Source organism: Aegilops tauschii, chromosome 2 (genome assembly GCF_002575655.3).
Source record: "Aegilops tauschii subsp. strangulata cultivar AL8/78 chromosome 2, Aet v6.0, whole genome shotgun sequence".
NCBI classification, from domain to species: Eukaryota; Viridiplantae; Streptophyta; class Magnoliopsida; order Poales; family Poaceae; genus Aegilops; species Aegilops tauschii.
In genome coordinates, this window is record NC_053036.3 from 65,397,573 (window position 1) to 65,425,562 (window position 27,990).

The 27,990-nt window shown below is 42.8% G+C and overlaps 2 protein-coding genes and 1 long non-coding RNA gene across 9 annotated transcripts; 2 read left to right on the forward strand and 1 right to left on the reverse strand.

The window, feature by feature from the left end:
• The first annotated feature begins 1,451 nt into the window (after positions 1-1,451).
• LOC109765361 (peroxidase RIP1) lies at positions 1,452-3,053 on the forward strand. The gene is made up of 3 exons (XM_020324154.4): positions 1,452-1,759; positions 1,845-2,039; positions 2,297-3,053. The coding sequence occupies exons 1-3, from the start codon at positions 1,553-1,555 to the stop codon at positions 2,858-2,860; spliced, it is 966 nt and encodes a 321-aa protein (XP_020179743.1). The 5' UTR covers positions 1,452-1,552; the 3' UTR covers positions 2,861-3,053.
• Positions 3,054-10,454: 7,401 nt separating this feature from the next.
• LOC123497000 (uncharacterized) lies at positions 10,455-27,982 on the reverse strand. Its single transcript, XR_006669407.2, has 3 exons — positions 27,301-27,982; positions 27,046-27,221; positions 10,455-11,137 (listed from the first exon to the last, which is right to left on the reverse strand). It is a non-coding gene; the product is annotated as an uncharacterized lncRNA (long non-coding RNA).
• On the forward strand, positions 16,626-22,353 carry LOC109765358 (uncharacterized). Of its 7 annotated transcripts, none has more exons than XM_073507985.1 (8): positions 16,626-16,999; positions 17,351-18,092; positions 19,037-19,124; positions 19,223-19,396; positions 20,702-20,784; positions 20,860-20,964; positions 21,174-21,286; positions 21,720-22,353. In XM_073507985.1, the coding sequence occupies exons 7-8, from the start codon at positions 21,197-21,199 to the stop codon at positions 22,242-22,244; spliced, it is 615 nt and encodes a 204-aa protein (XP_073364086.1). In that variant the 5' UTR covers positions 16,626-16,999; positions 17,351-18,092; positions 19,037-19,124; positions 19,223-19,396; positions 20,702-20,784; positions 20,860-20,964; positions 21,174-21,196; the 3' UTR covers positions 22,245-22,353. The 7 variants fall into 7 exon arrangements, with proteins under 7 accessions (XP_073364086.1, XP_073364088.1, XP_073364087.1 ...); XM_073507987.1 differs by having other exon boundaries at positions 19,241-19,396; XM_073507986.1 differs by having other exon boundaries at positions 17,351-17,411.
• Positions 27,983-27,990: the final 8 nt, after the last annotated feature.

Below are 27,990 nucleotides of genomic sequence, written 5' to 3' on the forward strand. Positions count from 1 at the left end.
GAGACGTATCACGCACCCGCAGCGCCGCTCTCGTCATCAACGAGGGCGGCCGTGCCTCCTCCTCGGCTCATCCCTGCCTCGTCAAGCCGAAGACGGAGCCGGGGCTCGCCGCCGTGAAGAGCGAGGCGCTCGACGAGAGGCGGCCATGAAGTGGGCGCGGGAAGATTGGGCACGGCTGGAGTTGGAGCGCCAGCGCTGCGCCCTGGAGGAGATCGCCACGCGCCGTCGTGGGCGCGACGAGGGCGGCGTCATCATGGTTGAGGACAGCGACGACGACGCGCCGCCGCCGGCCAAACCACTCCGCCAGGGCGACCCCGGCCAGGGGTCCAGCAAGGATGGCCGCGTGAAGAAGGAGAAGGACGACGACGACGGCGACTACGCCGCGTTCAGCGAGTTCTTCGGCCTGTAGGTGCGGCCCTTTTGTTTTTAGTTAAATTTATGTTTTCTATGTAAAAAACTGTCGAACGCCTAAATATATGTTGTGTTTGCCGAATCTATGCCATGTTTTGCCGAATTTTGACCAAATATCATTTTCAAAATGTTTAAAAAAGAGCGTTTGTGGGCGGCCCTGGGGCGGCGGCTGGGAACCCGATCGCCCCCAAGCGGCGCTTTTTCTAGCCCCTGGGGGGTCGAACGGCACTCTAAGTTTCAGGTTGAACTTCAACAAAAAGATGAGTTTGTCTTAAAAAAAAAAGACGAACCCTTGCACGTCTAGACATACTTGTGGGACGAGAATACCCATTTACCAACTGCTGTTTGGTGACCGCCTAAACCATGCCACCCATCAACAATTAGCCCAGACATCTCTTTCTACCGACGCATATCCTGCATGGCTCTGCTCAAAGGTCAGGTCCAGGAGGTTAGGATAACTTGTAAACATGCAAAAACCAATGGCGACAGCTGCTTCGCACTATGCTTTCTCTACATGCACCGTGCTGGAGACTAAACTACACCGTTCAGGTCGTTTCTTGCCGTGTTCAGTTAACAGACAGACCCGTTAGTCGTCAGAAAGCTATGTATGGTGGCAGGTGTAGCAGATAGTCTCTGCAAGAAATCTCGCAATATCGCACTCCAAACCAACTTTGTATTGTTCGACGGTGAATTCCATGCAGTACTGACCATCGATAAAGCACCGGTTCGATAGGCATTGCACGCACAAAGATCTCGCAATCTCGCGGTTTAGGAACACGAAAACAAGATGCATTGCACGCAAGTCGGCAAGTGCATAAAGCAGCACTTTCCATCATTAGAAAACTGCATTCCTGCCTATCGATGAGTGATCATCGGTAAAACGGAGAAGAAACCGGTCTCTTGGCGCACAAGCCTCGCGCCCTGAACGAACCCCATTGGCTCGACAAGACACTAAACAAGCGCCGGTTGGTAAGGTGGCCGATTCATCGTGACGGGTCCAAATCAATCTCTCTGGGCGCTATATAAACCCACCGCTCCAATCCTATATCTAGTCACATCCGAGTATATCTCATCACTAGCTGACATTGGTACAAAGTGTTAATCTGCCACTAGCTAGCTTGATTCTTGAGATTTTGAGAACATGGCGGCACCTCTTCTTTGCTTCGCCGTCGTGGCGGCGGCGGCTTTCGCCGGCGCGTCGGGGCAGGAGCTCACGTCGGATTACTACGACGAGGCGTGCCCGCAGGCGCTGTCGGCAATCAAGCTCGTCGTCGGCGCGGCCATCGTCAAGGAGCCCCGGATGGGCGCCTCGCTCGTCCGGCTGCACTTCCACGACTGCTTCGTCAACGTACGTGAGCTTGATCGATCAATTACTCCATGCATGTCCATCGATCCCATGTTACAAACGTTTTGTGTCGAATGTTGTATTTCAGGGCTGCGACGGCTCCATTCTGCTGGACGACACCGAGGACATGGTCGGGGAGAAGACGTCCCAGGCCAACAACATGTCGGTGAGAGGGTTCGGCGTGATCGACGCCATCAAGACCGCCGTCAACACGGCGTGCCTGGGTAATGTCGTCTCCTGCGCCGACATCCTCGCCGTCGCCGCTCGCGACTCCATTGTTGCAGTAAGCTCACTTCTTGTTTCTGTGTACAAGCTTACATGCAAATTGTCAATTGACTGTCGTGGCGACGAGCACTAGCCGTGAGATAAAGAAATGCTTTAAGCAACTTTACGAGCATCATTTTTCTTCAACCTAACCGCACTTAGTCGACCACGTCATTTCCGGATAAGTTCAGCTCTCCCTGTCTTTCTCTGACAACCTGCAGCACCCCTTTTTATCCTGCAAAAATGGAGATGTGACATGATTGGCTCGTGTTGCAGCTCGGGGGAAGCTCGTACGACGTGCTCCTGGGCCGGCGGGACGCGACGACGGCGAGCATGGACGACGCGGACAACAGCATCCCGAACCCGTTCATGGACCAGCCGGAGCTGCTCGCCAACTTCCAATCCCAGGGCCTGTCGCTCCGGGACCTGGTGGTGCTCTCGGGCGCCCACACGCTGGGCTACTCCCGCTGCGTCTTCTACCGCGACCGCCTGTACAACGAGACCGGCAGCCTCGACCCGACCTACGCGGCGGCGCTGGACGAGCGGTGCCCGCCCGCCGGCGACGACGAGGCGCTGGCGTCGCTGGACGACACGCCGACGACCGTGGACACGGACTACTACCAGGGCATCACGCAGGGCCGCGCGCTGCTGCACACGGACCAGCAGCTGTACCTGGGCGACGGGGGCGACAGCGACGCGCTGGTGCAGTACTACGCCGAGAGCCCTGACAAGTTCTGGGAGGACTTCGGCGCGGCGATGCTCAAGCTGGGCGGCCTCAGCCCGCTCACCGGCGAGGACGGCGAGGTCAGGGAGGACTGCCGGGTCGTGAACCGGGGGTGATTGATCCCTGATGGCGCGTGCTCGGATCGGATAGATGGCACGATGGAGCTGTCGTGGTGCTTTTCGAGCAGAGTGCTCTACTTGCATGTAGTAGTTTCTTGATTTTGTGACGGTTGTTTGGCCATGGATTTAAACTGTTCTTGTTGGACCCGCCAGGTGTTTGATGTTATACAAGTTGGTATTTTTTTTTTTAGTAGTTCAGCGAGTGCAGTCATTCGGTTCCCAGCCTCATCTGCACTCGGTCAGAAAAAAATCAAAAAAATACTAGAAAAATTCAAAAAATTCAATTTTTTTCCTGATGGTAGACAATTTATTGCGTGAGGTTCACTCCAAATATTAGCTCATTTAGACATCTGAGTAGCTCTCAGCAAAAAAGACAAATCAGATCAAAACAAATACATGAACAGTAAACTGTTTTACAGACGCCGAATTTGTCTTTTTTTGCTGAGAGTTGCTCAGTTGTCCAAATTATTTGAAAATTGGGATGGACCTCACGCATCAAATTGTTTACCATGGGAACAAAATTGGAATTTTTTTAAATTTTCTAGTATTTGTTTTTAATTTTTTTTATTCAACACGGGTGCAGATGAGCCCGGGTTCATAAAAGGATTTTCGGTAGTTCAGCAGCCTTCTTTCGAATCCTAATGCAGGAATACTGTGCGCGTATACGTAGAAGTATCACATTAGCTATACCATAAGTCACTTGAAAATTAAAGTCGATTTCTTTGGCCATTGATTTTCTGCTTTGAGATTCCTACTGTACTATGAGTTGGCTTAGAATTTGTTTTTTGACTGATCAGATATTTGCGTCAGTCAACTTGCTACTGCTGAAGCCCACTTATGCCGCCCAGCCCTCCTCACTACCTTTTTGTTTTTCTTTAGTAGAAGTCTGTTTTTATGTGTTTCTCTTGTTGTTTTTTATTATTCTTTATGAGCTGGATTTTTTATTTTCTTTTGTAGGTATTTTTGGGGCTTGGGTGAGTGAGTGTAAATGTATACATACAAATACTATGTAATACTCCCTCTGTCCGGTGAAAAATGTACATGTGGAAATTTTAGGACAAACTATGGAGTGGAGTAAAAAATGCATTGGAAATGTGCAAGCCATCATCTCTCTTCTCTTTAATTATCCTACCCCCAATGACCTAAGTGCATGTAAAAATTAAGAAGACCATGTGTAGAATGCTATTGGTCTTGATTACCGTGTGATGAGAGAGAAGCATTTCTTTTCTACTTTAATGTGCATAAGGAAGACAGATGTACACTTTTTGTGGATAAATTTTAAAGTCAAGTGTACACTTTTCACCGCACAGAGACAGTATGTGCGAAAATTACACTATCATATGATTGTTGTTTGTGTACTACAAAAAGTGCAATTTTAGTGCAAAATTGTGTGCAAGTTTTTTTAACTTTTTGTTATCTTGAAGACCAATGCCACTAATTCATTTTTGTTATGAAACTTTATTATATTGATTTTGATCTAGTTATTATTTCATTTTCTTTATTCATTAACGGTAATATCGATCCCATTGATTCGTTAGTCCTTAGGATTCTTTTTTGTGAAACTTTCAGTGTTATTTGCTTATTCTTGTGTATTTTAAAAAAGTGCAATTTTTGTGTATATTGTCTGCAAATTTTATCATTGTTCGTTTAGATATTTTATATTTTTCTTTTTCTTAACGGGTAATACCAATGTCACCAGTTCATTCTTTCTTAGAAATCCTCGTTCTTTTGATTTTGTTTTAGTTTGATTTTTTTTCCTAAAGGATAATACAGAAGAAACTAATTCACTCTTTCCTAGAAAATTCTTTATTTTGATTTTGTTTTAGTTTTCTTTTTCTTTTGTTTTTCTAAAAGGGTAATACCATGCACTAATTCATTCTTCCTTAGAAAACTTCATTATTTTGAGTATGTTTTAGTTTTTTGTTTCAGTTTCTGTCTACTTTAATGGTAATATGTATGCTACTAATTCATTCCTTCTTAGGAAACTTCTTTTTTTTACGAAAAATCCACTATATATTCTCATTTTTGCATATTATAGAAAAGTGCAATTTATGTGTAAATTTTGTGCAAATTTCGTCATTATTTTCTTAAAGGTTTATACGAATGCGACTAATTCATTCGTTCTTAGAAAACATTGTTATTTTCACTTTTTTATTTTGTATTCAATTTCTTTCTTCTTTAAGGATAATAGCAATGTCGCTGATAAATTCATTCTTAGGAAACTTCCTTTTTGCGAAAATCACAACATTATATGCTTAACTTCATATTATGGAAAAGTGCAATTTTTGTATAAATTATGTGTAAATTTTGTCATTTTTTCATTTTTTGTAAAGGGCAAAACTAATGCCGCTAATTCATGTTTTCTTAGGAAACTTCATTATTTTGTTTCTGCCTAATTTTTTTAGTATATTAGTATAGGGGACGATAATGCTGGAGAAATTAGAAGTTTTATGTTGTATTGTGTTATAGATAGGTGCACATTTTTTTGAATTTTTGAATTTGTTTAATTTAGGATTAAGAGCGTGACTATGTACACGTGATTGATCATTAGCACTAAGATAAGATAGAACTATTGATCTTGTGATGTGGGACGATTAAGTACAGAGCTTTCAGTAAGCGCCATACAGTGCAAAAGCCCTGCCAACCTATAAGCCTATAGGTGCTGCGTGTGTCGGAGGAAAAGGACTCAAGAGGAACAACACAGCACGCACCGTTGCAAAAATAAAAAAAGTGACTGACCCATGTTTAAAATCGGTCACCTGACCACTAGATGCTCCCTAGAAGTATAACAATTTAGCTGCATGTGAGTCCCCTGAAATTTTCTTTTGGATTAGTGAATTTTGTGGGCCATTGATATTGCTTTGCGAGTCGTGCTGTTCTTCATGTTATTCCCTCAAAATTTCTTTTGGGTTAGTCACTTTTGTGTGCTGTTGATCTTGCTTTACGAGTCATGTTGTTCTTTTTTCTTCTCTGGTTTGCTCTCTGAGGTGTTTGGGCTCGAGCGCAACTATGTGCCGCCGGGAACGTATCCGGTGCACCGGGACAATTGGTGCTACCGGTGCACCGGACCCCGCTGCACATTCAAAAATGTTTGAAAATTTCCGAACAAAATTCAGTGCGTTGACACAACATCAATGTATTTGTAAAATAAAAATTTAAAACATTGCTTGAGATACATAAATGAAAATTTTGACATCAATGTGCTAATGGGCCAAACTTGAGGCCCAACTTGTGTTATGTACTATTTAGTGTCAAATTTATCATTTTTATATCTCGAGCAATGTTTCAAATTTTAATGTGAATTTTTGTGACAATAGATACATTGATGTTGCGCCAATGCACTAAATTTGCTTTCTGATTTTTTTCCGAACATCTTTGAATGTGCAACTGGGGGCCGACAGCACCAATTGCCCCGGTGCACCACATACATCCCCAATTCCCCATGCGGCGCCTGCTGCGGCCTTTGTAACCAGCTGTCATGTCATGCTGATGCCTTGATGGCATCATGCGCGTTTTTTCCTTCTTTCTTCATATTTTTATTGTACATTCTTAATTTTTTTACTTGAATTTCTATTTTTAAAATATTTTAAATATAACAAAATCATTTTACATATATTTTTGAAAAAATATTCATCTTGCATTTGGAAAATGTTAAACATGTATATAAAAATGTTATTGTTGTATACAAAAAATGTACAAATGTGAGTGTACAAAGCAAAAAAACCTTAATCATGTATCCGAAAGATCTCAGTCATAGGTACGGCAAATGTCACACATATATACAAAAAATCCTAATTATGTATACGAAAAATCCAAATCATATGTACAAAAAATGTTAATCATGTATACAAAAAATCTAAATCATATGTACATAAATTGTGACAAAATATAAAATGTCACAAATTTCAAAACAAATGTACATGACATTTAACACAGTATATATACAAATGTAAAAAAGTTCATGTAATTGAATTAAATTGCTCCATGCATTTAAAAATGTACAGCAGAAATAAAACTAATCTTCACAAGTTTCAAAAAATTGTTCGTTAGATTTTTGAAACATGTTTGGACAATGCACTAAAAACGTTACACATAGTGCAAATTTTTTATCATCCGAATAATGTTTCACCATGTATTAGAAAAAATGTTCAACACATAGTCTGAAAAAAATTGAATTTGTATTTCTGTTAATTGAGCTTAAATATGAATTTCGAAAATAGTAAACAGGCACAATTCACATGGGTTAAATATATATAAAAAAATTACAACATGTATGAACAAATTAGACATGTATCGAAATAAAAAAACCAAAGAAAACTAAAAATAAAAAAATGCGAAGAAACTAAATAAACCAAAGCAAACCCTGAATGAACCATATAGAAAACTAAAGTGCAAAGAAGAAAACAGATAGAAAAATACCAAGAAAAACAAAAAATAAAGAAGGCGGAGCAAATGAACCATATACGGACCACTATGAGCGCTGGTTCCTATTCGGCGCCATATGCGCCCGATTCTTCCTATTCCGCAAACCGGCGCACACCGGCCATCCGCGCTGGGCCGGCCCATCTAGTCGGTATTTTCTCTGAAAAATTGCGCGGGCGAGGTGATTCGATCCTGTCATCGGCTTGTGAATACTAACCAACATGGAGCGCACTAACCAACACGGTAACACCACCTCTTGTGAATACTAACCCTCTTCCTCTCCCTGTTGTTCTCTACTTACTTTTTCTCTTTTCTTTTTGTCGTTTAGTTTCTCTTTTTTCTTTCTAAAATCCGTGAAATGTTTCTCAAAATCTGTTCACTTTTTCAAAATTGCGATTTTTATTCAAAATGTTTCTCAAATTTGGATGAATTTTTTCAAATCCAATGAACTTTTTTGAAATTCAATGAATTTTATTTTTCAAATTTTGATGAAATTTTTTCAAATTCAGTGAACTTTTTTTAACTCGATGAACTTTTTTTGACCTTCGATGAACTTTTTTTTCAAATTTGTGATTTTTGGTTCAAATTCGATGAACTTTTTTGACCTTTGATTAACTTTTATTCAAATTCGTGATTTTTTTTCATATTCGATGAACTTTTTTCAAATCCATGAACTTTTTTTCAAATTTGATGAAGTTTTTTTCAAATTCATAAACATTTTTCAAATTCGATAAACTTTTTTCAAATGATAAGTAATTTTTTCACATTCGATGAACTTTTTCAAATGCGATGAACTTTTTTCACCTTTCCATAAACGTTTTTCAAAATCGATGAACTTTTCTCTTAACTTTTTCTCAAAATCAGTGAGTTTTTTTTAACTTCATGTACTTTTTCTCCAAAAATGATGAACTTTTGTCTCAAAATCGATGATTGTTTTTTAGTTTGTGAGTTTTTTCGTCAAATGATGAACTTTGGCTCAAAATCGATGAACACATTCAATTCATGATTTAAAAAAATATAAGAGAGAATAAATAGCGTAGCCACACTTGTTCTTATATACTATAAGCGCTATTATCAGATATAAGTCTTGAATGGGTGTAGTGGTTAGCTAAGTAATAAAGATATGGCGTTGTGAGTTTGAATCCCGGAGGAACCAGTTTTGTGCCTTTTTCTGTATTTTGGTTCGCTGCCCTCTGCCTTACCGGGCCGGCCCAACAAGCACTGCGTGGGCGCCAGAAACCTGTTTGGGCGCATAAGGCGCCGAACAGGGAGAGCAACTAGTTAACGAGCGCTCCTTCGGAAGCCTCACAACGATCAGTGCCACTTGGCACGCTCTCAGCCATTCGCCACGTGTCGCGCTCTGGACGCTCCCTCCGGATTTTATTTTCTATTTTTCCGCACGCGTTTTCGGCTTTTTAAACGGTTTTTTCTGGTTTTTTTTGACGTTTTGGTTTTCCCCCGGTCTTTCTTAGCTTTTCGATCAAAAAACGCGTTTTCTTTCGTGAAAGTCACGGTTTTTCTTCCGCGAGAGGCACGGTTGTGCTTTCGCGAGAGTCACGGTCGTGCCTTTCGAAAACGGGAAAAAAACGCGTTTTTTGTTTTTTTTTCGCGAGAGTCACGGTTTTGCTTCCGCGAGAGGCACGGTTGTGCTTTCGCGAGAGTCACGGCCGTGCCTCTCGGAAAGGGAAAAAACAAAACGCGTTTTCTTTTTTTTTTCTTTCACGAGAGTCACGGTTTTGCTTCCGCGAGAGGCACGGTTGTGCTTTCACGAGAGTCACGGCTGTGCCTCTCGGAAAGGGAAAATACGCGTTTTCTGTTTTTTTCTTTCGTGAGAATCACGGCCGTGCCTTTCAGAAACGAAAAAAACGTGTTTTCTATTTTTTTCCCTTCCACAAGAGTCACGGTTTTTCTTCTACGAGAGGCACGGTTGTGATTTCGCGAGAGGCACGGGCGTGCCTCTTTCGAAATGGGAAAAAACCATGCTCCCGATTCGGTTTTTCGCCCGTTTTTTTCCGGTTTTTTTTGTGAAAAAAAGTTCGTCAAAACCTATCAACATGGAATCTAGTTTTGAAGATCTCGACGCGAGGAATCCAATGATGAAAACGGTTTGAGATTTGGACGCACGATTTAAAAGATAAAACATTTTGAATAAATGGATCTACGAAAAAAGAAAAAACTCCCAGCTTGCGACAAGTGACGCGCTGCATGTGCGCCACTTGTGCGACCTGAAAAAGTGAAGTATTCTTTACAAGGAGTACTCTTTAATTAGTGATTTCGCCGAACAGGAGGTCTCACTACGACCCAACAAAGTGAACCTACGTGTGTAGCACCCGCACTAATAAAATGGGACGACCCATTCATGTGGCCCATAGACACTTCCTATTTGAAATTAGTTCGGCCAACAGATAGCCATGGCGGTTTGGGCGGACACGACTAGGGCTTGACTAGTACAGTATGAGATTAGCACATCAGGTAAGATCATGCGATCCATCAATGTCAGCCATCGGATGAAGATCTCATGGTCCAGATTAAGTACAGCTTGCACTACTAGAAAAAACCTTATACACAGAATCTTACCAGCAGCGCGCTTTAAAATAAGGCTGATATCCGCATAGCAGTAGCGCGTCAGGATGAAAGCGCGCTAATAATACAATTGCCGCGACGTTGTCACCAAACTAGGTATAGTAGTAGCATCGTTGTCACAACCGCGCTACTGCTACTGAACTTAGCAGTAGCGCTTTTCGCCAACCCTTGCTGCTCCTAAGTTTAGTCTCCTCCTTGCAAATAAGTTTAGTCCCACCTCGCTCCACGAACAGGGTGTTTACCACCTTAAATATGTTACTTCTCAAACTATCACAACTACTTAGTCTTCATTGAACTCTATGTGTAGGATTTCTGGCCGCAATATGAGTCTTCATCGGTTCCTAAACCAATGAGGACTCATATTGACAATTTAGATTCTACACAAAAAGATCATTGATAACCAATGTATGTTTGATGTTTAATTTTACATGCTTAGCCTTAGGCAGTAGAGTGTTTTCGCAGAAGGTGCTACTGCTATCGGAATAGCAGTAGCGCGTCAAGAATAAACGGCGCTACTGCTATGGCGTTTTGCACAAGGCGCTACTCACATGCTTTGCTTGACTGACCGGAATACTGCATGCTCAGTTATGCGAGTACAGTAAAAAATTGTGCGTACAAAACAATTGTGGAAATAGTAAAGATATACTTTGTGCACAAAACCATTTTAAGAAAGAGATTATGTAGTCTACAAAAATGCCATATGACACTACTTCCACAAACAAATGGAAGTCGCTACAGTCCTCATATTTACATTCTTTGAGAAATTTATGTACGAGATCACAGACAAAAATTCTTCACGATTACCAATTGGTCTCTACATGTTCATGCTACCATCGTAAATTCTTCCTGAAAAATAACAATGCCATAAATCAGAAAATTCAGTCAGCTTGCTAATCAGCAGCCAGATTAATACTAGAACAATGTCATAGATTCAAAAACAAGTGGAGTGAAACATGATCATTTACAGCGAAACAAGAATTATTTTGTGCAGATGCACAATCTGCAAGAAAGGCTCCAAAATATTAGTCGGTATCACACAAATTGACCACACAAAGTAGGGAAGAAATTCAACAACAACATGCCAAAAACATGGTTCTGCTCAACACGAGTTTACCCTTGCATAACAAAAGATGCAGAAGCAGAACACGCTGATGGGAAATCATGCATGCACCTCGCCGGCCAGCGCACCCAGACTGTTGCGGTCATAGTACACCCTGGATTTGGGCGCTCCGGTCGTCGGCGTCGAGTGATGAGCTGGTTCGAGCGCTCCTGCAAGCAGATCCGATGGAGGCGTCAGATCTGGTGGTGACAGGCCTGCGGGTGGCTGGAAATGAAGCTGGTATGCGTTGATTCGGCGAGGTCAGCGTCACATTGAGGCCAGGCCGCGCGCGGTCTTACAGTGGTGCACTCCGGCGGCGCATGGTTGTCTATGAACGCGAGAAAGAAGATTAGGTTTGGGGTCTTGGTCTGAGAAGTGCATCCATGGACGCAGTGGCATGTGCACGCACAGCATTGACGGCGTGCGTGTCGTCGCGATTCGGATCAGCCGAGAGTGCTAGTTAGAGTATAGGCAAACGTTGGACAACGATATGTAGCGTATATGTGCATTCGAAGCTCGGCGCCTGACAATACGATCTGACACGCCGAGTACGCTCGCAGGCGAAAGGACGAAAAACGACGAGCACTGTATAACGTAAACTCTTTCCACCACACGACGAAGGGGCAGTACTGATCGCTGGCAAGTGGCAACCTCCTTTTCCACCACGCAGAGGCATCCTGTTGTCCTGATCCATCGCCGCTATGCCGAGATGTCCCAGAGCTCCTCGTCTGCTCGTCGTCTCCGGGCATCTCCAACAGCGCTGCCATTGATCTTGTGCCCAAGGTGCCCCGGGACCAGGATAAGGTGGTTTGTGTCTGGGACATACCGGAACCCAGCATCCGGTTCTACAAATGCCCAAACCAGGCAGTAAGTTGCACTGAACACTCGATCCATCTAGATGAACCCGTTTTCTGTATTTGTTCATCATTCAGTTCGAAAATAAGCGCAGGACGAAAGGTGGTGTTTGCAGCTGTCGGGGCACCGGGTCGGAAGGACTGAATCGCCCTGCATGAATCGACGGTGCGCGTCCCGTCGCCGGCGCCTGCCGACGCCACACCTCCGCTCCCAACCTGGTCCAGAAGCGCCCTGCCCTGATTGAACAGCCACATCTCTGGCGAGTCCAAGCCTACGACCGAATCGGCCACGGCCGGACCGGCGGCGCCCAAAACATACGCCACCTCGCACACTACTCAATCCAGGGGCGGAGCCAGAAATTTTGTGAAGCGGGTTCACCGTCGCGCACGTTTTACAAAAAAGTCCCTAGGTTTTGGCGTATCTAACCCGCAGTCCACCGAGTAAAAAACGATTCGCCAGGTAATTCACCCCCAATTTTCCCCTCTGCGCCGCCGCCCCCAATTTCCCCTCTGCGCCGCCACGCGCCAGAGATGACCGCGCCCGACCACCCGATTCCGCGCCTCTCGCCGCCGACGAGGGCCACGCCGGCGATCTCCCCTCAGCCCGCCTGCCTCCTCTTTCCTCTCTGTTCTCCTCCTCTCTCCGCCCCCTGTTCAGCAGCGACCGCCCAAACTCGCCCCGATCCATGGCCATCTCCTTCCGCCCAGCTCCGGTCCGTCACCGGTCGTCCGTGGCACGAGCGCTGCGCCTCCTCTTCAACCTCCTCATTCCGCTCCACTCCTCCTGGACTGCCCACGTGCGCCTCCCGAGCCCCCATGGACGCCTTCTGCGGAGCTGAGGTATCGACGGTTGACCGCCGCCATGACCGGCCTCGTGCGCAGCTCCCTGTCGCCATCCCCTGCGCCTCCTCCCGCGTCTCCCCCATCTCGCCTATGCAGCACCGTGGCTGCACGTCGCCAGCGCCGTCTGCTGCAGACCCGCTCTCAACCCCCTGCGGTATGGAATTTCTCTTGCAGGAGCGTTTCAGTGAAAAGGAATTTGGTTCTGAAGCTTACGATCTGAAAAACATAGCAGAATTTTTTTGCTCTATGTTGTGTTGCGGTTCCTGCTCAACAGGTGTTTATTTTTGTGCCTAAAAGGAAGTATGTGCTTTTCAGAATAAGCTCCATATATGTATATATGCATTTGCCTGTGCTTGCCACTAACTGAAACGAGCTTAGTCAGTTTCAACATTATTTATTCCGTGAAGAATGTATAGTGTATTTCTTTCTTTCCTGCTCCGTCTCAGAGGAAGAAGAAAATATCCGAATTATGTGTTTGAGCTATGAGGAACGCCTGTTATATCATTTATTCTCCTACAGGACATCTTAGTAGCTTTTCTTCTTGAAGTTATATTAGAAATAGGTAACTAGCTTCATTTCGCATAGGACATTCAAGAGTGAGTTGTTTTCTAAGGCTTGAAGGGAAGGAAGCAAGGCAAGTGAGACACTTATATAATTCATTTGACCGCTCTTCTTTTCTTCAGGTTCTTATTGGTCTCTTCTTTGGATGAGCTTTCTGAACACAGTCTGAAGCTTCCAAGAAGAAAATTCCATACTCTACTACTGACTTGCTTTCCGGTGTTCTGGTGAGAGAAAATTTAGAAGCCAAGTTGTGCTATAGGACATAGGTAAACCTGCTTATCTCATTTAACTTATGTTCTTGGAAACTATCCTAATATCCTCCTGATGCTTCCTATTATGTTTACACATACCACTCTATGGCAACGTGAAGATATACTATGCCAAGGAGCTAAAAAAGGCGCTTGTTTTATGAGTGCTCAGGCTCTGGTCTGACTTGTGCGGGCAAAGTTGAAAAATGGTCGTATGAGCCGAGTCACAAGGAACAAAGGAGTTCTTCAGTGAACTGAGGGAGCATTTGACATGTATCGTGTATGTGTACACGCACATTTAGATGGAATGTGCTTATGTTCCAGGGAAACATTGTTTGTGCTTTATTCGATATCAAAGAAATATTGGCAGGATCCTACGCTTCCATCATTAGGGTTAAGCCATATTTACTGAAATTTTTCTAGAGCTATTCCCATAGCCCAAACAATGAATTCTAGAAGCTATGTATTTTAGGCAAGATCCGTCAGCGGCGAGGTACCCGAGTCTGAAGCAATGCAGCAAACGTCCAAGTGATTCTCCTGACCACGGCGGGGTACCCAGGTCCAATGTGATTAAGTGGTAGACACGGCAGTAGCAGAGTTGATCAGCTCCAAGCAGCTTTGCAATCGTATACATATGTTCTCACCACAATTAACTACACGTAGGCTCTGTCTCCCTCCTCTCCTGAGAATTTGACAAATGTTGTTATCAAGGCATTTTGTTCTTCTAATCGATTCTAGATTAGATAAACATGTACTATGTGTTTCATATGAACTGTTAAGAACCCAACAACACATGGTTATTTCATCAATCTTATCATCTTTTAGTTAATGGAATTATCTATTGATTGTAGTATTAAGTTTGCTTGTGTTTTCAGCTAAAAGAAAGGAAAAAAAGGAACAACATACATTTCTGCATTGCTTCATCCTTGCGGCTGAGAGAGGCATGCGTTCTCCTGTGAAGAGTGCATAAATTGTTTTTATTCGCTTGATATTTATTTATGCCAGCTAATTTGCAGGTCTTACAATTAATACTAATCTTTAGGCACAGGACCAGGACCACATGGATTGCATCATCTGGTATATCTCAATGGATTATGCTTTTCTTTTTTCCATGTTACTTGGTGTTACGTTTTGTTTCTTGCCTGACCACCATTTTCTTTTGGCATATCCTAGGTTTATGAAATACTGAATAATGTTGTTGGTGAAGCTCAAGCAGGCTATGCTACTGAGATTAATGCAGTCCTTCATGATGACAATTCAGTTAGTGTAACTGACAACGGCCGTGGGGTATGCAGTTCCTAAAACCTATGAAAGACTTCCTGAATGTTCAATGCTTCTACAAATATTGTGGAAAAAGTAATTGTTATGTGTTCAGTTTTGTGCTGCTGCACGGTGTTTCAACACCCTGAACATGGCGATTTCGGGGCCTATAGGATGGTAGATGCCTGGGCCCATGGCTGCGAGCTCGGCCATATAGGCCCTTGAAAACTGACGGCGACACCTCTCTTCGGGCAGAATGTTATGCACAAGCACAATGCCGCGACAATTTTCAGAGTCATAGACCCGCTGGGAATTAGTGTTTGTGTTTTTGTTTTTATGACGTCTGAACTTTAGCAGACAATGTTCACTCACACATGGCACATGTGCTAAACCAGCCGGCTGTTCGTTGGAAAGTTATACGAAATCCGAAGCAATCCAGCCTTCAAGTGTATCACCCATTATATCTCTACTCTGTTCTTCTTTGCTCTGCTTTTCAGGAAGAAGGTGGATTGGTGGCCATTTCCTGTATGCAGAGGGGATGGCAACGACTGTTCCTTGGTTGAAGGATGCAATGCATCTCGCTGAATTTCAAGCTGTACGTCAGTTAAGAAAGGAGGCTGCAAGTTATATATAGTGATCTGTATTGCTTACATCTAATATACAATCTATACATGTTGGTTTCGAATTATGTGCTCATGGTTGTACAATCGTCTTTCAACTGAATTACAGCCAAAGTGTTCATCTTGGCTACTTCTGAACTTCTGCACAAATTAAATGGTGGAGTATGGCCACTACCACCTACATGGTAAAATGTGGTAGCCTTAAATTGTCTTAGGTTTAGTCTCTTCTGTTTTCTTGTGTTCTACATAAGTCTATGAGCCTTATGTCTCAATAAAATAAAATGTGCGAGAATAGGACTGAAAATCAAAGCTATTCATCATTTCGTGTGGGATGTGAGTCTGGTTGAAACTTGAGTATACCAACTGGAATTTTGCTGTTCGACAATTGGAAAAATAGCCTACTCGAGGGTGTTTGGCCTTTTGCGCATCACCAGCCAGTCGCGGCGCTCACACAAGCATCATATTTTGGTCTGGCATCAAAAGTCCAAGCATACAAGTGTTACAATTATTTATAGCAATATGAAATATACTTACCATTATATGCACAGATAATCACTCTTCTTTTACGTTATTAAACAAGAAATTCAGGCATTTGCCATCAACTACAAATTAAGAAAAATGAATAAAGGTCTAATTTGCCTCCATTCAGTCTTATCTGGTCCAGTTTGGCAATGTATTAGATATTGTTCTACTGGTCATGAAACAAACCATGTATAGAGCTAGGTCCAGGCGAGGTGGAGGATTCATTAGTATAAGTCAGGAAATGCCCATCAAAGAAATGGAAGCTGCTTGGCCAAAGAGGTTTCAGGGTGGTGCCTTAGAGCATCAAGCGGTGATAATGTCGTCACGTCTTAGAATTTCCAAATGGTCTTCTAAAAATTCTTATCTCATCCTGGACTATTTTCACCAATGAATCTCAAGCACGACCTCATCATCAATGCGGCAGGTATGTGGTTAGCAGAAAAAAAAAACCTAAAAGTGCCTTCCTTCAGGCCATGACCCCTGCATGTTGCACGTCCCTTATCCAGATATAAGTTAGTTGGGAGAACATGAGAGTTCTCAGAGTTCAGCGATTCATGACCGTCGGATCGGATTTTTGATGCGTTCTGGACCGTTGGATGTCGCTCCTGGAAGATCCTGGCCGTCGGATCAAAAACTAACACTGCTACAATGAATAGTTACCGTCGTCTCGTGCCATCGCGCGTAATTCCGCTGCCCCACCAAGGGCATTTCCGTCATTTCACCAACAGGGGGTATAAAAAGGAGGCGGCTCCCGTGGCGGAGACCTAGCCGCCGCCGCCTCCTCCCGCACCCGCTCGTCCCTCCTCATCCACCCAACCCCTAACCCTAGGAGCTCCCCCCGCCGCCGCCATCTACTTCGCCTAGCCCGCCGGACCGCCGTCGTCCTCACCTGCACAGGCAGGAGGAGCACCCCCACCATCTCCTCTCCTCCTCCCCTCATCACGAGCCAGGACCGTCGTCCTCACCTGCACAGGCAGGAGGAGCGCTCCCACCATCTCCTCTCCTCCTCCCCTCATCACGAGCCAGGACAAGGAGGGCCACCGTGGCCGAGCAGGTCAGGCGACGCGTCCAGATCACCAAGGAGCCGCCCGCAAGGTCGGCCATGGCGCGACCGAGCAGAGCAGGTGAGGAGGGAGACGTTGGTTCCTCTTTCCCGCTGCATATATAGGTCTATATATCATGATTCGTAGGGATTTTAGCCTCAGCATGGCCCGGTTGCTGCGGATTGGTTGAAGTGAGTCCCGTACCAGTGGATTTGATTTCCCCTGAATCTTTCTGCGTTTGGATCCTTTTGCATCTCCTGTTCCTCTTTTGGTTTCTTCTTCTTGCCTCGGTCGTTCCTTTGGATGTTTCTTGGGCTATTTTGGCTGCTTGCTGGGCGTTCATTTTCTTCTTTTGCTTCTTTCATTCTTATGTGCTTCCTCTTCACCTGATTGACATTGTATTGTTTATGTGCTGCCTAATTTGTTTTGCAGGTACTATGCTTGTCGTGGATTGCTGCCTCACGTGTACGCAGGGCACATCTTGGGTGTTTAGGTAGCTGACTTAGCCCCCTAATTTATTTTTCTTACTAGGTTTGATGCGTTTATGGCTCCCTAATAAGCAGTTCTCTTTGCTGCATCATGTTCTTCTGGTTGTTTGATTGATTAGAGAGCCCTGCCACATTTATTTACGAGAGGAGGTGCTTGATAGATAGGGATTTAGTAGAAGAAACTGCTATATAGGGATGGCCGTTGTATGTTTACTAAAGAAAATTTTGATGCAGGCCTCGGGCTTTCTTGGGTTAAGTGAAAGAGCTAGATTAGCCAGCCAGTTCTCTTTGAATTTGCACATAAAACCTTCATCTTTAGTACCTGAGCTCAGACGTCTTGTGAATCTTTAGTACCTGTTTGTGCTCCTGCGATGAATTCCATCGTTTCTGTTATTTCAACAGAACAAAATGGGATTTTCTCAATTGGAGCTTTGGATGAAATTATGAATTTATAGGCCTGGGAATTTTACATCTTCTTATGTATTTTTTCTCTTTCTCATGTTAAGTTAGCATTTTGGTGTTGTGTGTTTCCAGATTGTGCTCTCACTAACTTATTTGGCCCCTGTACTAAAGATGCATGGCTTGATTTTAAAATTATGGTTACGAACACAAAGCTAATTGGTACTCTGTTCCACACTACTGTTCCTTGGACCATGATCTTGCAAAAAAGAGGAAGCCAAACACAGGTACAAGTGTTTTCCTTCGCCCAATCCAATGGATTTTTCTTAGGGCCGTTGACTACATCATTTAACCCCACATAAATGGTTGTGAACCAGATAAAACTAATTTCATTTCTCTTTTTATCACTATTCTTATGTTATCTGAAAAAGCTGGAGCGCATAACACTTTTAGTTTAGCCACAGGGTGCTTGATGCTTCAGCCACAGGAAAAAATCAAGGCCCTTTTAGTTTATCAGCAAGCCGCTTTCATGTAGTTTATGCTCTTCTTCCCTTTTTCTTATCATACATAAACCAATTACTCGCTTATTTTCATTCCCCTAATTACTTTGAGATATTCCATACCATGTTATCTGAAAACATTACCGAGTTGCTTTAATTCATTTTTGTTCTGCTATCTTCTTTCAGGTCCCGATTCAATAACTTTCTTATAAGTTTCTCTATTTTAACCTATTAGATTCCAAATCTGACTTTGGGCGATTGCTTGAGGGAGTTTCCACTTCTCTTATTGTGTGTGATTCTTGCTATAATGGCCGAATTGGTCTAGTTGTGTGCATACTGCTGAAGCACTTGTTGAGTTTAAATCATCTGAAGAATGGGACAGAAGTGATGATAATAAGATAACAGTATTTCTTAAGCCTATATTTGGTTTTTCCTTCCTCTTACACTAAAATGTGTACTCTCATTTCTTGAGAACAGAACTAGGGCAGTGCACATATATGATTTATTTATTCTTCTTTCATATTGGAGAGAGTGGCAGTCCCTTGCCGATTACACTAATTTTGTCCTATTAGAGTGTTCTGTATATTCTCTAGCTACTTAATGATTTCTTTCTTGGCTATGCTTAATTTGGTATTTGAGGTGCTAACAAATAGGAGCTGGGACAGAACAATGTCGTTTTATTTACTTCCTCCTCCTATTCTAATGCTGATGCTTTGCTTTTGTGATTGCAGATGGACTTGCAATGTTGAGCAGATCACCATGTTAAAAGATGAGCATTTAGAGTAGTGTGTGCTCGCCAAGGACCTTTTATGCTCATGTGTAATCATCAATTCTTTTTTCCTGACATTTAGCATGTAGCCAACTTTTACTTGTATGTACAATATAGTACCTTGCTCAGTTATATGACTTGCACACAGAATATATTGCATCTGTAGGTCATGTGACCTGCCTATGGAAGATATGAGTGTCCTCGGAAAATATTATGATGTTGGATCAACTATGGTTGCCACATTATGCGAGTCAACATTTAGTGATCTACAAGTTTAGACCATGGCACTATGTTCAATGCTCAGCAAATCCACCCTTTGCAGGTATGTTTGGTAGTTCATTCACAAGTGACTTGCAATATTTGCTTACTGAAGTTTTGGTGTTAATTTTACCTTCTGTTCAAGCATTGTGTGTTTTGTTTGAAGCTTTGAAGTAATCAAACATTAGCTTTGCTAAAAAATGTCGTCATGTGGCGTGGTTACTGTTTGCTGTTACTTGGTTGTTTATTCCTGACAATTACGTCTTGCCGATGTCGTTCTTGCGGACCTGAACTATTTTGACAGGATGACAACTCCCCCTCCATCCCCAAGGGGCCCGAAACATATGCGCTTATGTTCAACAACTATATTATGAAGTAACCGCGTTCATGCTTGATCCAGCTAAAGTTCTAAATCAATTGTTCATGCCTATAAATAATTTAGGGGTTGATAACAGATTGTTTATCTTTGTATCAATACTCAAATTTTGAAGTTGATTGCACACATCCTAGAATGACATCCAAAGAAAATTAGAGAGTAAATAGCTAGCATAGTGACAAGTCTGGACAATATCATGTATAGGGGCTTATCAAGCTATCATGCAGAAAGATTCACTTTTCGTACATTTGCAGGTTAACATGCCATATAACAGCCTGGATAAAAAAACTAATTATTCATTAAGTTTGGCAAGTGAATGCTCGGTGAAGATGATGCTAAAATTGACAGACTTGCAAGTATTGAATGCCATCAATTACAAAACAAAATTATCTGCAATCCTGCAAGTTTCTTCACGTGTTTCAAGCACCGATAGACCATCACATGTTTGAATTATTTGTTTTTTAGAGATTATTTCTCTGGATTTCCATTTTTATTGATCAAAAGGTGTGGGTGCAGGCATCAACAATTGCAGTGTTGAGTGGTCATAACCACCCGCTTTTGTTCCCACATTTTACAAAAATGCTGCAAAGATACATTTGATTCTAATTATGCTAAAAACAAGGATTTGGTCTGGATTAAGTATAAAGTACCAAATTGACATTTTCTTCCTTAGTTATTTACTTACTGTACTGTGTCAGATGACAATCAGTAGGTGAATTGTATGCTGGATTGCAAATTTTACTTCTAAGTAAGACCACATGAACTACAAAGCTACATGAACTACCATATTTTCTCATTTGTTGGCTGCACTAAAAATAGGGACATGCTCTAACAGTGGCGCTTTCTATTTGCAGTAGTACTGTTGAGCCAATTGATACTAGGTGTGCATGAATATTTGCCTTGCCAGTATGATTTGATTCGGACATGGATGGGTCCTGTCTTTTATTCCACTTGTTTCTTTGCGTGTTCCTCATCTTTCTAGATGTCTCGCAGTTGGGACGGTGGCGTGCCAGAAGGGCTGTCTTGCGAGTTGACAGGAGAGGGAGTACACCGGCGAGGCTTCTGAGATGGCTGAGGTGGTTCTTTGCTTCCCTGATTGTCTTCTCATTTGTGCTGTTCATGTGCTCATCCAGGGACTTTTTGTCTTTTAGGGATCTGTTTAGGGTTTGCTGGTTCATTTCTCCTGGCCGGGGTCTGCTTGTGCGCTTGGCTCCCAGGCCGCGCTGCTCGAAGTTGCTTCGCTGGTTTCCTTGCAGGTGATTCTTTCCTCTCGTCTGTCCTCTTCGGTGTTTTTTCTAGGTTGTTTAGATGTGTAATTCAAGTTCATATATACGGTAGCGCTCTCCCCTCTTTTGTAGAAGGCGATATCCTTGCTCCTTTTTTTATCTGTCCGAATCCCTAGCTTCTGTGTATTTAGTCCATAATGTGGAGATGTTCTTACAGTACCGTCGATTTATGCATCCAGGCACCCAAGCTTTTCTTCGCGCGATGGCATCAGGCGGACGGAGGGAGCTCTTCTCCGTCGGTGTGATGAACAACGACCGTGATCTCCGTTCCACATCGTCACCAGCTAGCAAGGTAGACCCCGTTTGCTTGGTCAATTCTAAGACATGCCTGTGCTAGATTTGTTCGAGATTTATGCAATTTTTTTAACCTGTTCATGCTTGCTCTATGGTCTGCCGTGTATCATGCCATTTGGTTTCTGTAGTTTGCCTTCTTGAGTTTGCCAATCATGATCAACACATAACACAATTGATGTTTGTGACCTGCCTTTAAAGAATGTGCCCTGCCTTACTTAAAAGCATGTTTACATCGTCATTGTGTTGCTGCAGATCTCTGGTTTGTTTTTCAGGTTTCTGTTGCACGTATGTTTTGCTTGTCCTGAACCCATCACCAATAAATGCTGATGCATTTCCATGTTTCTATTGCTTTGGTAGCATGATATTTCTGCATATTCCTCTTGTGGTCTGTACTATGTGTAAATGACTTACCGCTCTATATATTTTAATAGATGAAGCGTTCTGTCACGATTAGGCCGAAGGCTATGCTTAGCGTCGTTCTTGCTGAAGCTGGTTTACCTGAGGTGAAGTACAAGACCTACGCATCTTACCGTGGCGGTGTGGCGGCTACTGCTATCTTCTGGCCATCACAGTCGCGTTCGTCTACAGCGGCAGAGCATATGAGGATCAATGGCGACCCAGCTGTGGATGCCAATGAGGCCATGCAAAATGCCGCTACATGGTGCTTGGAGCATCTTCAGGCCACCATGGGTATTGAATTTGACTGCCCTCAAATGCAGAAAATTAAGACCGAGATGAAGTACCTATCGAGCAGTGTCGACGAGAAGGACAGGAATATCAGAGATCTGAAGGCTAAGGTGGAAAAAAGGAATATGTGGGTCAACGGGCTTACCAAGGGCTGGGGTTCACTGGCAGATGACCTGCTAGGTTCTGCATATGATCAAGCTTTGCTTCCGACTGGTGCTTCGGTAGTTCTACATTTTTTATCATGGCTGAAAATGCATTCCACCGTGTAGGCTTACTCTCCTATGATGCTTTCTACGCTCTTGTGATAAGTAAATGACAGTACTTGCTTCGATCATTTTGATTCTGATTAGATCTTTATTTCCATTTAACTTCCTGCTATATCTGCATCTCCATTTAACTTATTGACATGGTTTCGTTTCATTCTGTTTTAGTTTACTTACAATTACTAATTTTACAATCTACTCCTGACATCACTATTTCGTACTTTGTTTGGTTTAGAACAACTTGGCATGCACCCTTTTACCTCACGTACTCGAGATATAATATCTATATTTATATATGCAACGGCTTCATGGATGGGTGTTTGGAGGTTTCCGAGGCTAACTTAAAGATATTAAACGAATACCAGTAATTTTATGTGCATTTTATCGGCCATCTATTTATAGCTTCAATTACTTCAGACGTTGTTAGTCTCATTTCACACATGATGATAATATCATGCTTTCATCGCCCCTTCTTATCGTCGGAATAACAAGCTTGACCAAAACGTTCGGACGGGCACCCACGCGCCAAGGCGCGTTCCTGATCTAGTGTCTTTACCAATGGCCATGACCCATGAGGGCCATTCAGTGCAGTACATAACATACAATGATCTTCCACATTAAGTCTTGCGCATAAAAAAAATCCAGGCAGCAGTTCATTATTTATATTGTGCTAGATTTCTATTTCTTTTTTTTGCGTTCTGGTTCAATTTTTTTTAAAAAAAGAAATAGTACTCATGGCAACATACTACATTTTGGCCGAACAATATTTCAGAGTGTCCCTTAGGAAATCAAGAGGCGATAACGCCGTCAAATTTAGGTTTTCCAAATGGCTTTTTAAAAGTCCTTATCTCATTCTCACGTATGTTTGCACGATGGATCTCAGGCACTACTCATCGTGTAGGCTTACTCTCCTATGATGCTTTCTACGCTCTTGTGATAAGTAAATGACAGTACTTGCTTCGATCATTTTGATTCTGATTAGATCTTTATTTCCATTTAACTTCCTGCTATATCTGCATCTCCATTTAACTTATTGACATGGTTTCGTTTCATTCTGTTTTAGTTTACTTACAATTACTAATTTTACAATCTACTCCTGACATCACTATTTCGTACTTTGTTTGGTTTAGAACAACTTGGCATGCACCCTTTTACCTCACGTACTCGAGATATAATATCTATATTTATATATGCAACGGCTTCATGGATGGGTGTTTGGAGGTTTCCGAGGCTAACTTAAAGATATTAAACGAATACCAGTAATTTTATGTGCATTTTATCGGCCATCTATTTATAGCTTCAATTACTTCAGACGTTGTTAGTCTCATTTCACACATGATGATAATATCATGCTTTCATCGCCCCTTCTTATCGTCGGAATAACAAGCTTGACCAAAACGTTCGGACGGGCACCCACGCGCCAAGGCGCGTTCCTGATCTAGTGTCTTTACCAATGGCCATGACCCATGAGGGCCATTCAGTGCAGTACATAACATACAATGATCTTCCACATTAAGTCTTGCGCATAAAAAAATCCAGGCAGCAGTTCATTATTTATATTGTGCTAGATTTCTATTTTTTTTTTGCGTTCTGGTTCAATTTTGTTTAAAAAAAGAAATAGTACTCATGGCAACATACTACATTTTGGCCGAACAATATTTCAGAGTGTCCCTTAGGAAATCAAGAGGCGATAACGCCGTCAAATTTAGGTATTCCAAATGGCTTTTTAAAAGTCCTTATCTCATTCTCACGTATGTTTGCACGATGGATCTCAGGCACTACTCATCGATGATTTGCACATAAGCTTGAAACCAATTAAGAATTGCATCGCCTGGAGGCACGAGGGAGTCTGATGTTACGAGAGCACATGAAGACAAGGCAGCTAATGTTCCTGTTCAAGATGTCAACCACATCTTCATAGCCTGATTCTCGTGCCTTTCCTGTTGTGTTCTCCCGTTGCAACGCACGGGCCCTTTTGCTACTATAATCTAAAAATTAGTATCGGGGGTTTGGACCACTTTTTTTTCTTGATACCCGTCTTTTTCGATAGAACCGGTTTTCAAAATAATAATTTATTTTTGCCTTCCCCCAAGTATTTAAATGAATTTTGAATTCATATTCATTTTCAGCAGAATATATAGTATTTAACCTCGAAAGCACTTCCAGAGTCTAGGACGATGTTGTTTTAAAATATGTATACGTGTTCTATTTGACACTACCCAAACGTCTAGCAAAAAAATTTGGGGTCCAACAAAATATTTCCAAAATTTGGTTGACCAGTAAAAATACCTTGATTCTAATACACAACATATAACCACAAATCTATTTTAACAGTGAAGAAGTAATATATAGCCTGAATGACCAACTGTGCATGCTTTAACCTCTAAATTTAAACCCTAATAAGTCTATCAATCTTCAAAAATTAGCAATCTAACCTAATCACAAAGGAGGGGATAAGAAGCCGCCGACCGAGGATGCAAGCCGTTCCTAGGATGGATCTGCTTCGGAGCTCACCGTCGGCCACGCGCACAGCCCAGGCCAGCCTCCACTCGCCGCCGTTCCATCTCCAATCGACCCCAGAGTACCGCATCTGCAACAGCCGAGCAGGCCAGGTCGCGGGGAGGCGGATCGATCAACCGATCGTGATCCTCTTTTTCTAGAAAAATATCGTGGTCTTTCCCGTGTGGAGTAAACAACGCTGGATCCTGTTCGGCGCCTGCATTTCGTACAGGGCGCACACCCCTCTGTACACTTGTTTTTTCAGCTGGGCCGGCCCGTTCTACTGATTTCTGTTTGTAAAACAAAAAAACTACAGCGCGCGCTAGGTTTCGAACTGCGGACCACCTGGTTAATACAGGCTATGCTAACCACCCTACAACGTCCACGTTACATGCTCAATAGAAACTTCTTCCGTCTTTTCATCTTACATCTTTTTCTTTTTTCTATTTCTTTTTTCTTTGCTCTCTTTTCCTTTTCTTTTACCATTGTTCTTTTTTATTGGGAAGGGTTTTGTTCGGTTTTTTATTTTTTTCTTAATGCTAATTGAAAGAAACTTTTTAAAACCATTGAATTTTTTTCGAAATTGATGAACTTTTATCAAATTGAACGAACTTTTTCAAAACCGAATGAATTTTTTTCAAATTCAATGAACATTTTCCAAATTTAATGTACTTTTTTCAAATTCAATAAACTCTTTTCTTAAATTCGTGAACTTTTTTCTTCAAAATCAATGAACTTTTACCAAATCCGATGAACTTTTTTCAAATTCGATTTTTCTTCAGATTTGGTGAACTTTTTCCATATTCGATGAACTTTTTTTCGAATTCGATGAACTTTTGTTTTGAATTCAATGAACTTGTTTAAATTCGATGAACTTTTTTTAATTTGATGAACTGTTTTTTCAAATTCGATGAATTTTTTTTCACTTTTGATGAACTTTTTTGAAATTTGATGAACTATTTTTCAGATTCAATGAACTTTTTGGCAAATTCGACGAACTTTTTTCAAAATCGATGAACTTTTTTCTAAGCACAAGAGTACGTACTGTAGCCAACTGGTTTTTTTTCTAAAATCTAGCCAACTGGTTTTTTCCTTAAGAAAATGAGTATGTACTGTAGCAATTTAGCCATAGAAAAAGAAAACAATCGAGGGGAGCGGCGGGGGGCAGCGATCGAGTGAGCCACCGGGGCAGCGAGCGGGCGAGCGGGAGGAGCCAGCTAGCGAGCAAGCGTTACTGGGCCAGCCAACGGGCTAAATCCTATTTGGCGCCTTTAGCGCCCGCTACAGTTGTTTCTACTAACGGGCGCATACCCCCCTTGTCACGTTGAGCCGGCCCATTTTCGATTTTTTTTCTGTGTTCTAAACTGCAAAAACAACGGCAGAGCTGGGTTTCGAACCGTGACCGGCGAGTACCGAGCGCGAGGCGACATCCAGCAGGCCAGTTCAGTTGGCGTGATTATGTACATGTTTCCTTTCTTTTCTTCTTTTTTTTTCTTTTTTCAAATTAGTGAAACTTTTCTTTCTTCATGAGTTTTTCCTCTGCAAAATAGATGGAGTTTTTCTCGAATTTGACAAGTTCGTGAAAAATTCGATGAACTTTTTTTCAAATCTGATGAACCTTTTAAAAATTCAATGAATTTTTTCAAATTCGATGAACTTTTTTCAAAATCGATGAACTTATTTTGAAATTCGGTGAACTTTTTTCAAAACCAATGATTTTTTTTCAAATTTGATGACCTTTTTTCAAATTCAATGAACTTTTTTGAAAACCGGTGAACTTTTCTCTAATTTGGTGAACTTTTTTCCTAATCCGATGAACTTTTTTCAAATGTAATGAACTTTATTTCAAATCCGATGATATTTTTTCAAATTCGATCAACTTTTTCAATTTTTTTGTTCAAAATTGATGAACTTTTTTTTAGAATTGATGAACTTTGTAAAATTCGTGAAATGTTTTTTAAATTCGTAATTTTTTAGATCCATGTGCTTTCAGTTTTGTGAACGAAGGGACGAACAGAAAAAAAAGAACGAACGAACGAAACGTGCACGAAGGAAGGGAAGGAGCGAGCGATGGAGAACAGAAAGCGTGAGTGTGCTAGCTGGGCCGGCCCACGAGAGGCTGCTGCGCGAGCGCCCGCTAGCGAACGGGCGCATAAGGTGCCGTAGAGGAGGTCTAAGGCGCCAGGGAGGAGCTCTCGTAAACAACAGCAGTTAGACGACTTGCTAGGCCAGTAGCCGAATAGGCCTATAACCCCAGGTCAATCATGTCCACCTAACCCATTTACTGAAGGAAAAGAAAGCCCATTACCTGATTACCCTACCGCAACCAGCCCATCTGCCCGGGTAAAGCACGAGGCGTTGATGATTTTTTCCAGTATAACGGGGTTATCGTACCTAGCGCGTAGCGAGCGAGCCCGGGCAAGTGCCCAGGGTCGCCGGGCGCTGGCTCCGCCACTGACTCAATCGGTTGTCGCCCCCGTCGATCTGCAGTACCAGCACGCGGAGCAAGCTCGTAAGCCCTAGAGTCAACGAAGAACAAGGATAGAAGCAGAATTTAACTCACCCAGAGGCCAACGCCGGCGTCGTCGCTCCAGGGATCGCCATGATTAGATCCAGACAAACCTCGAGCGCCCAATTTGTTGCCGGTTTAGTGTGGTCTTTGCTCCCAACCGGAAAAGGCAATGGATGTGAGACGCAGGACATGGGTACAGGCCCCCCAGACTGCGTCGTGCAGACAACTTGAAGAAAGCAGCACTGGACTCGCGGAGTAAAGAAAATGCACGCTCTGCGCGACAGGTCTCCTCTGCGTCAGATGTGCACCCCACAAGGACAAGGGTATTCACATGTATCCACCAATGTATGTCCACTTTCCTCATTTCAACGAACTTTAGTGCACTGATCACCTCGCCTGGACGACCGGTTGGATAGTTGCGATCGGCTGCCACTGCGTTCAGGACGTCCGCTCTCGTCTTGGTTTGCAATATTTCCACAATGAGGAGGAGATCCATGTAAAATGTCTTGTGTACCTCCACCTCTCCCTATTTGTACCGTAGGATCTTAATCCAGTGGACTAAATAGCTGGATCGCACGATCTCATGTAATATGCTGATCTCATACTAGTCGCCCCCGGCACGAGAAATGCACCGCTGCACGCAGTGGCAGATGCACGCAACGCATCGACATCTCGGCATAGCGGCGATGGATCAGGACAGCAGGATGCCTCTGCGTGGTGGAAAAGGAGGTTGCCACTTGC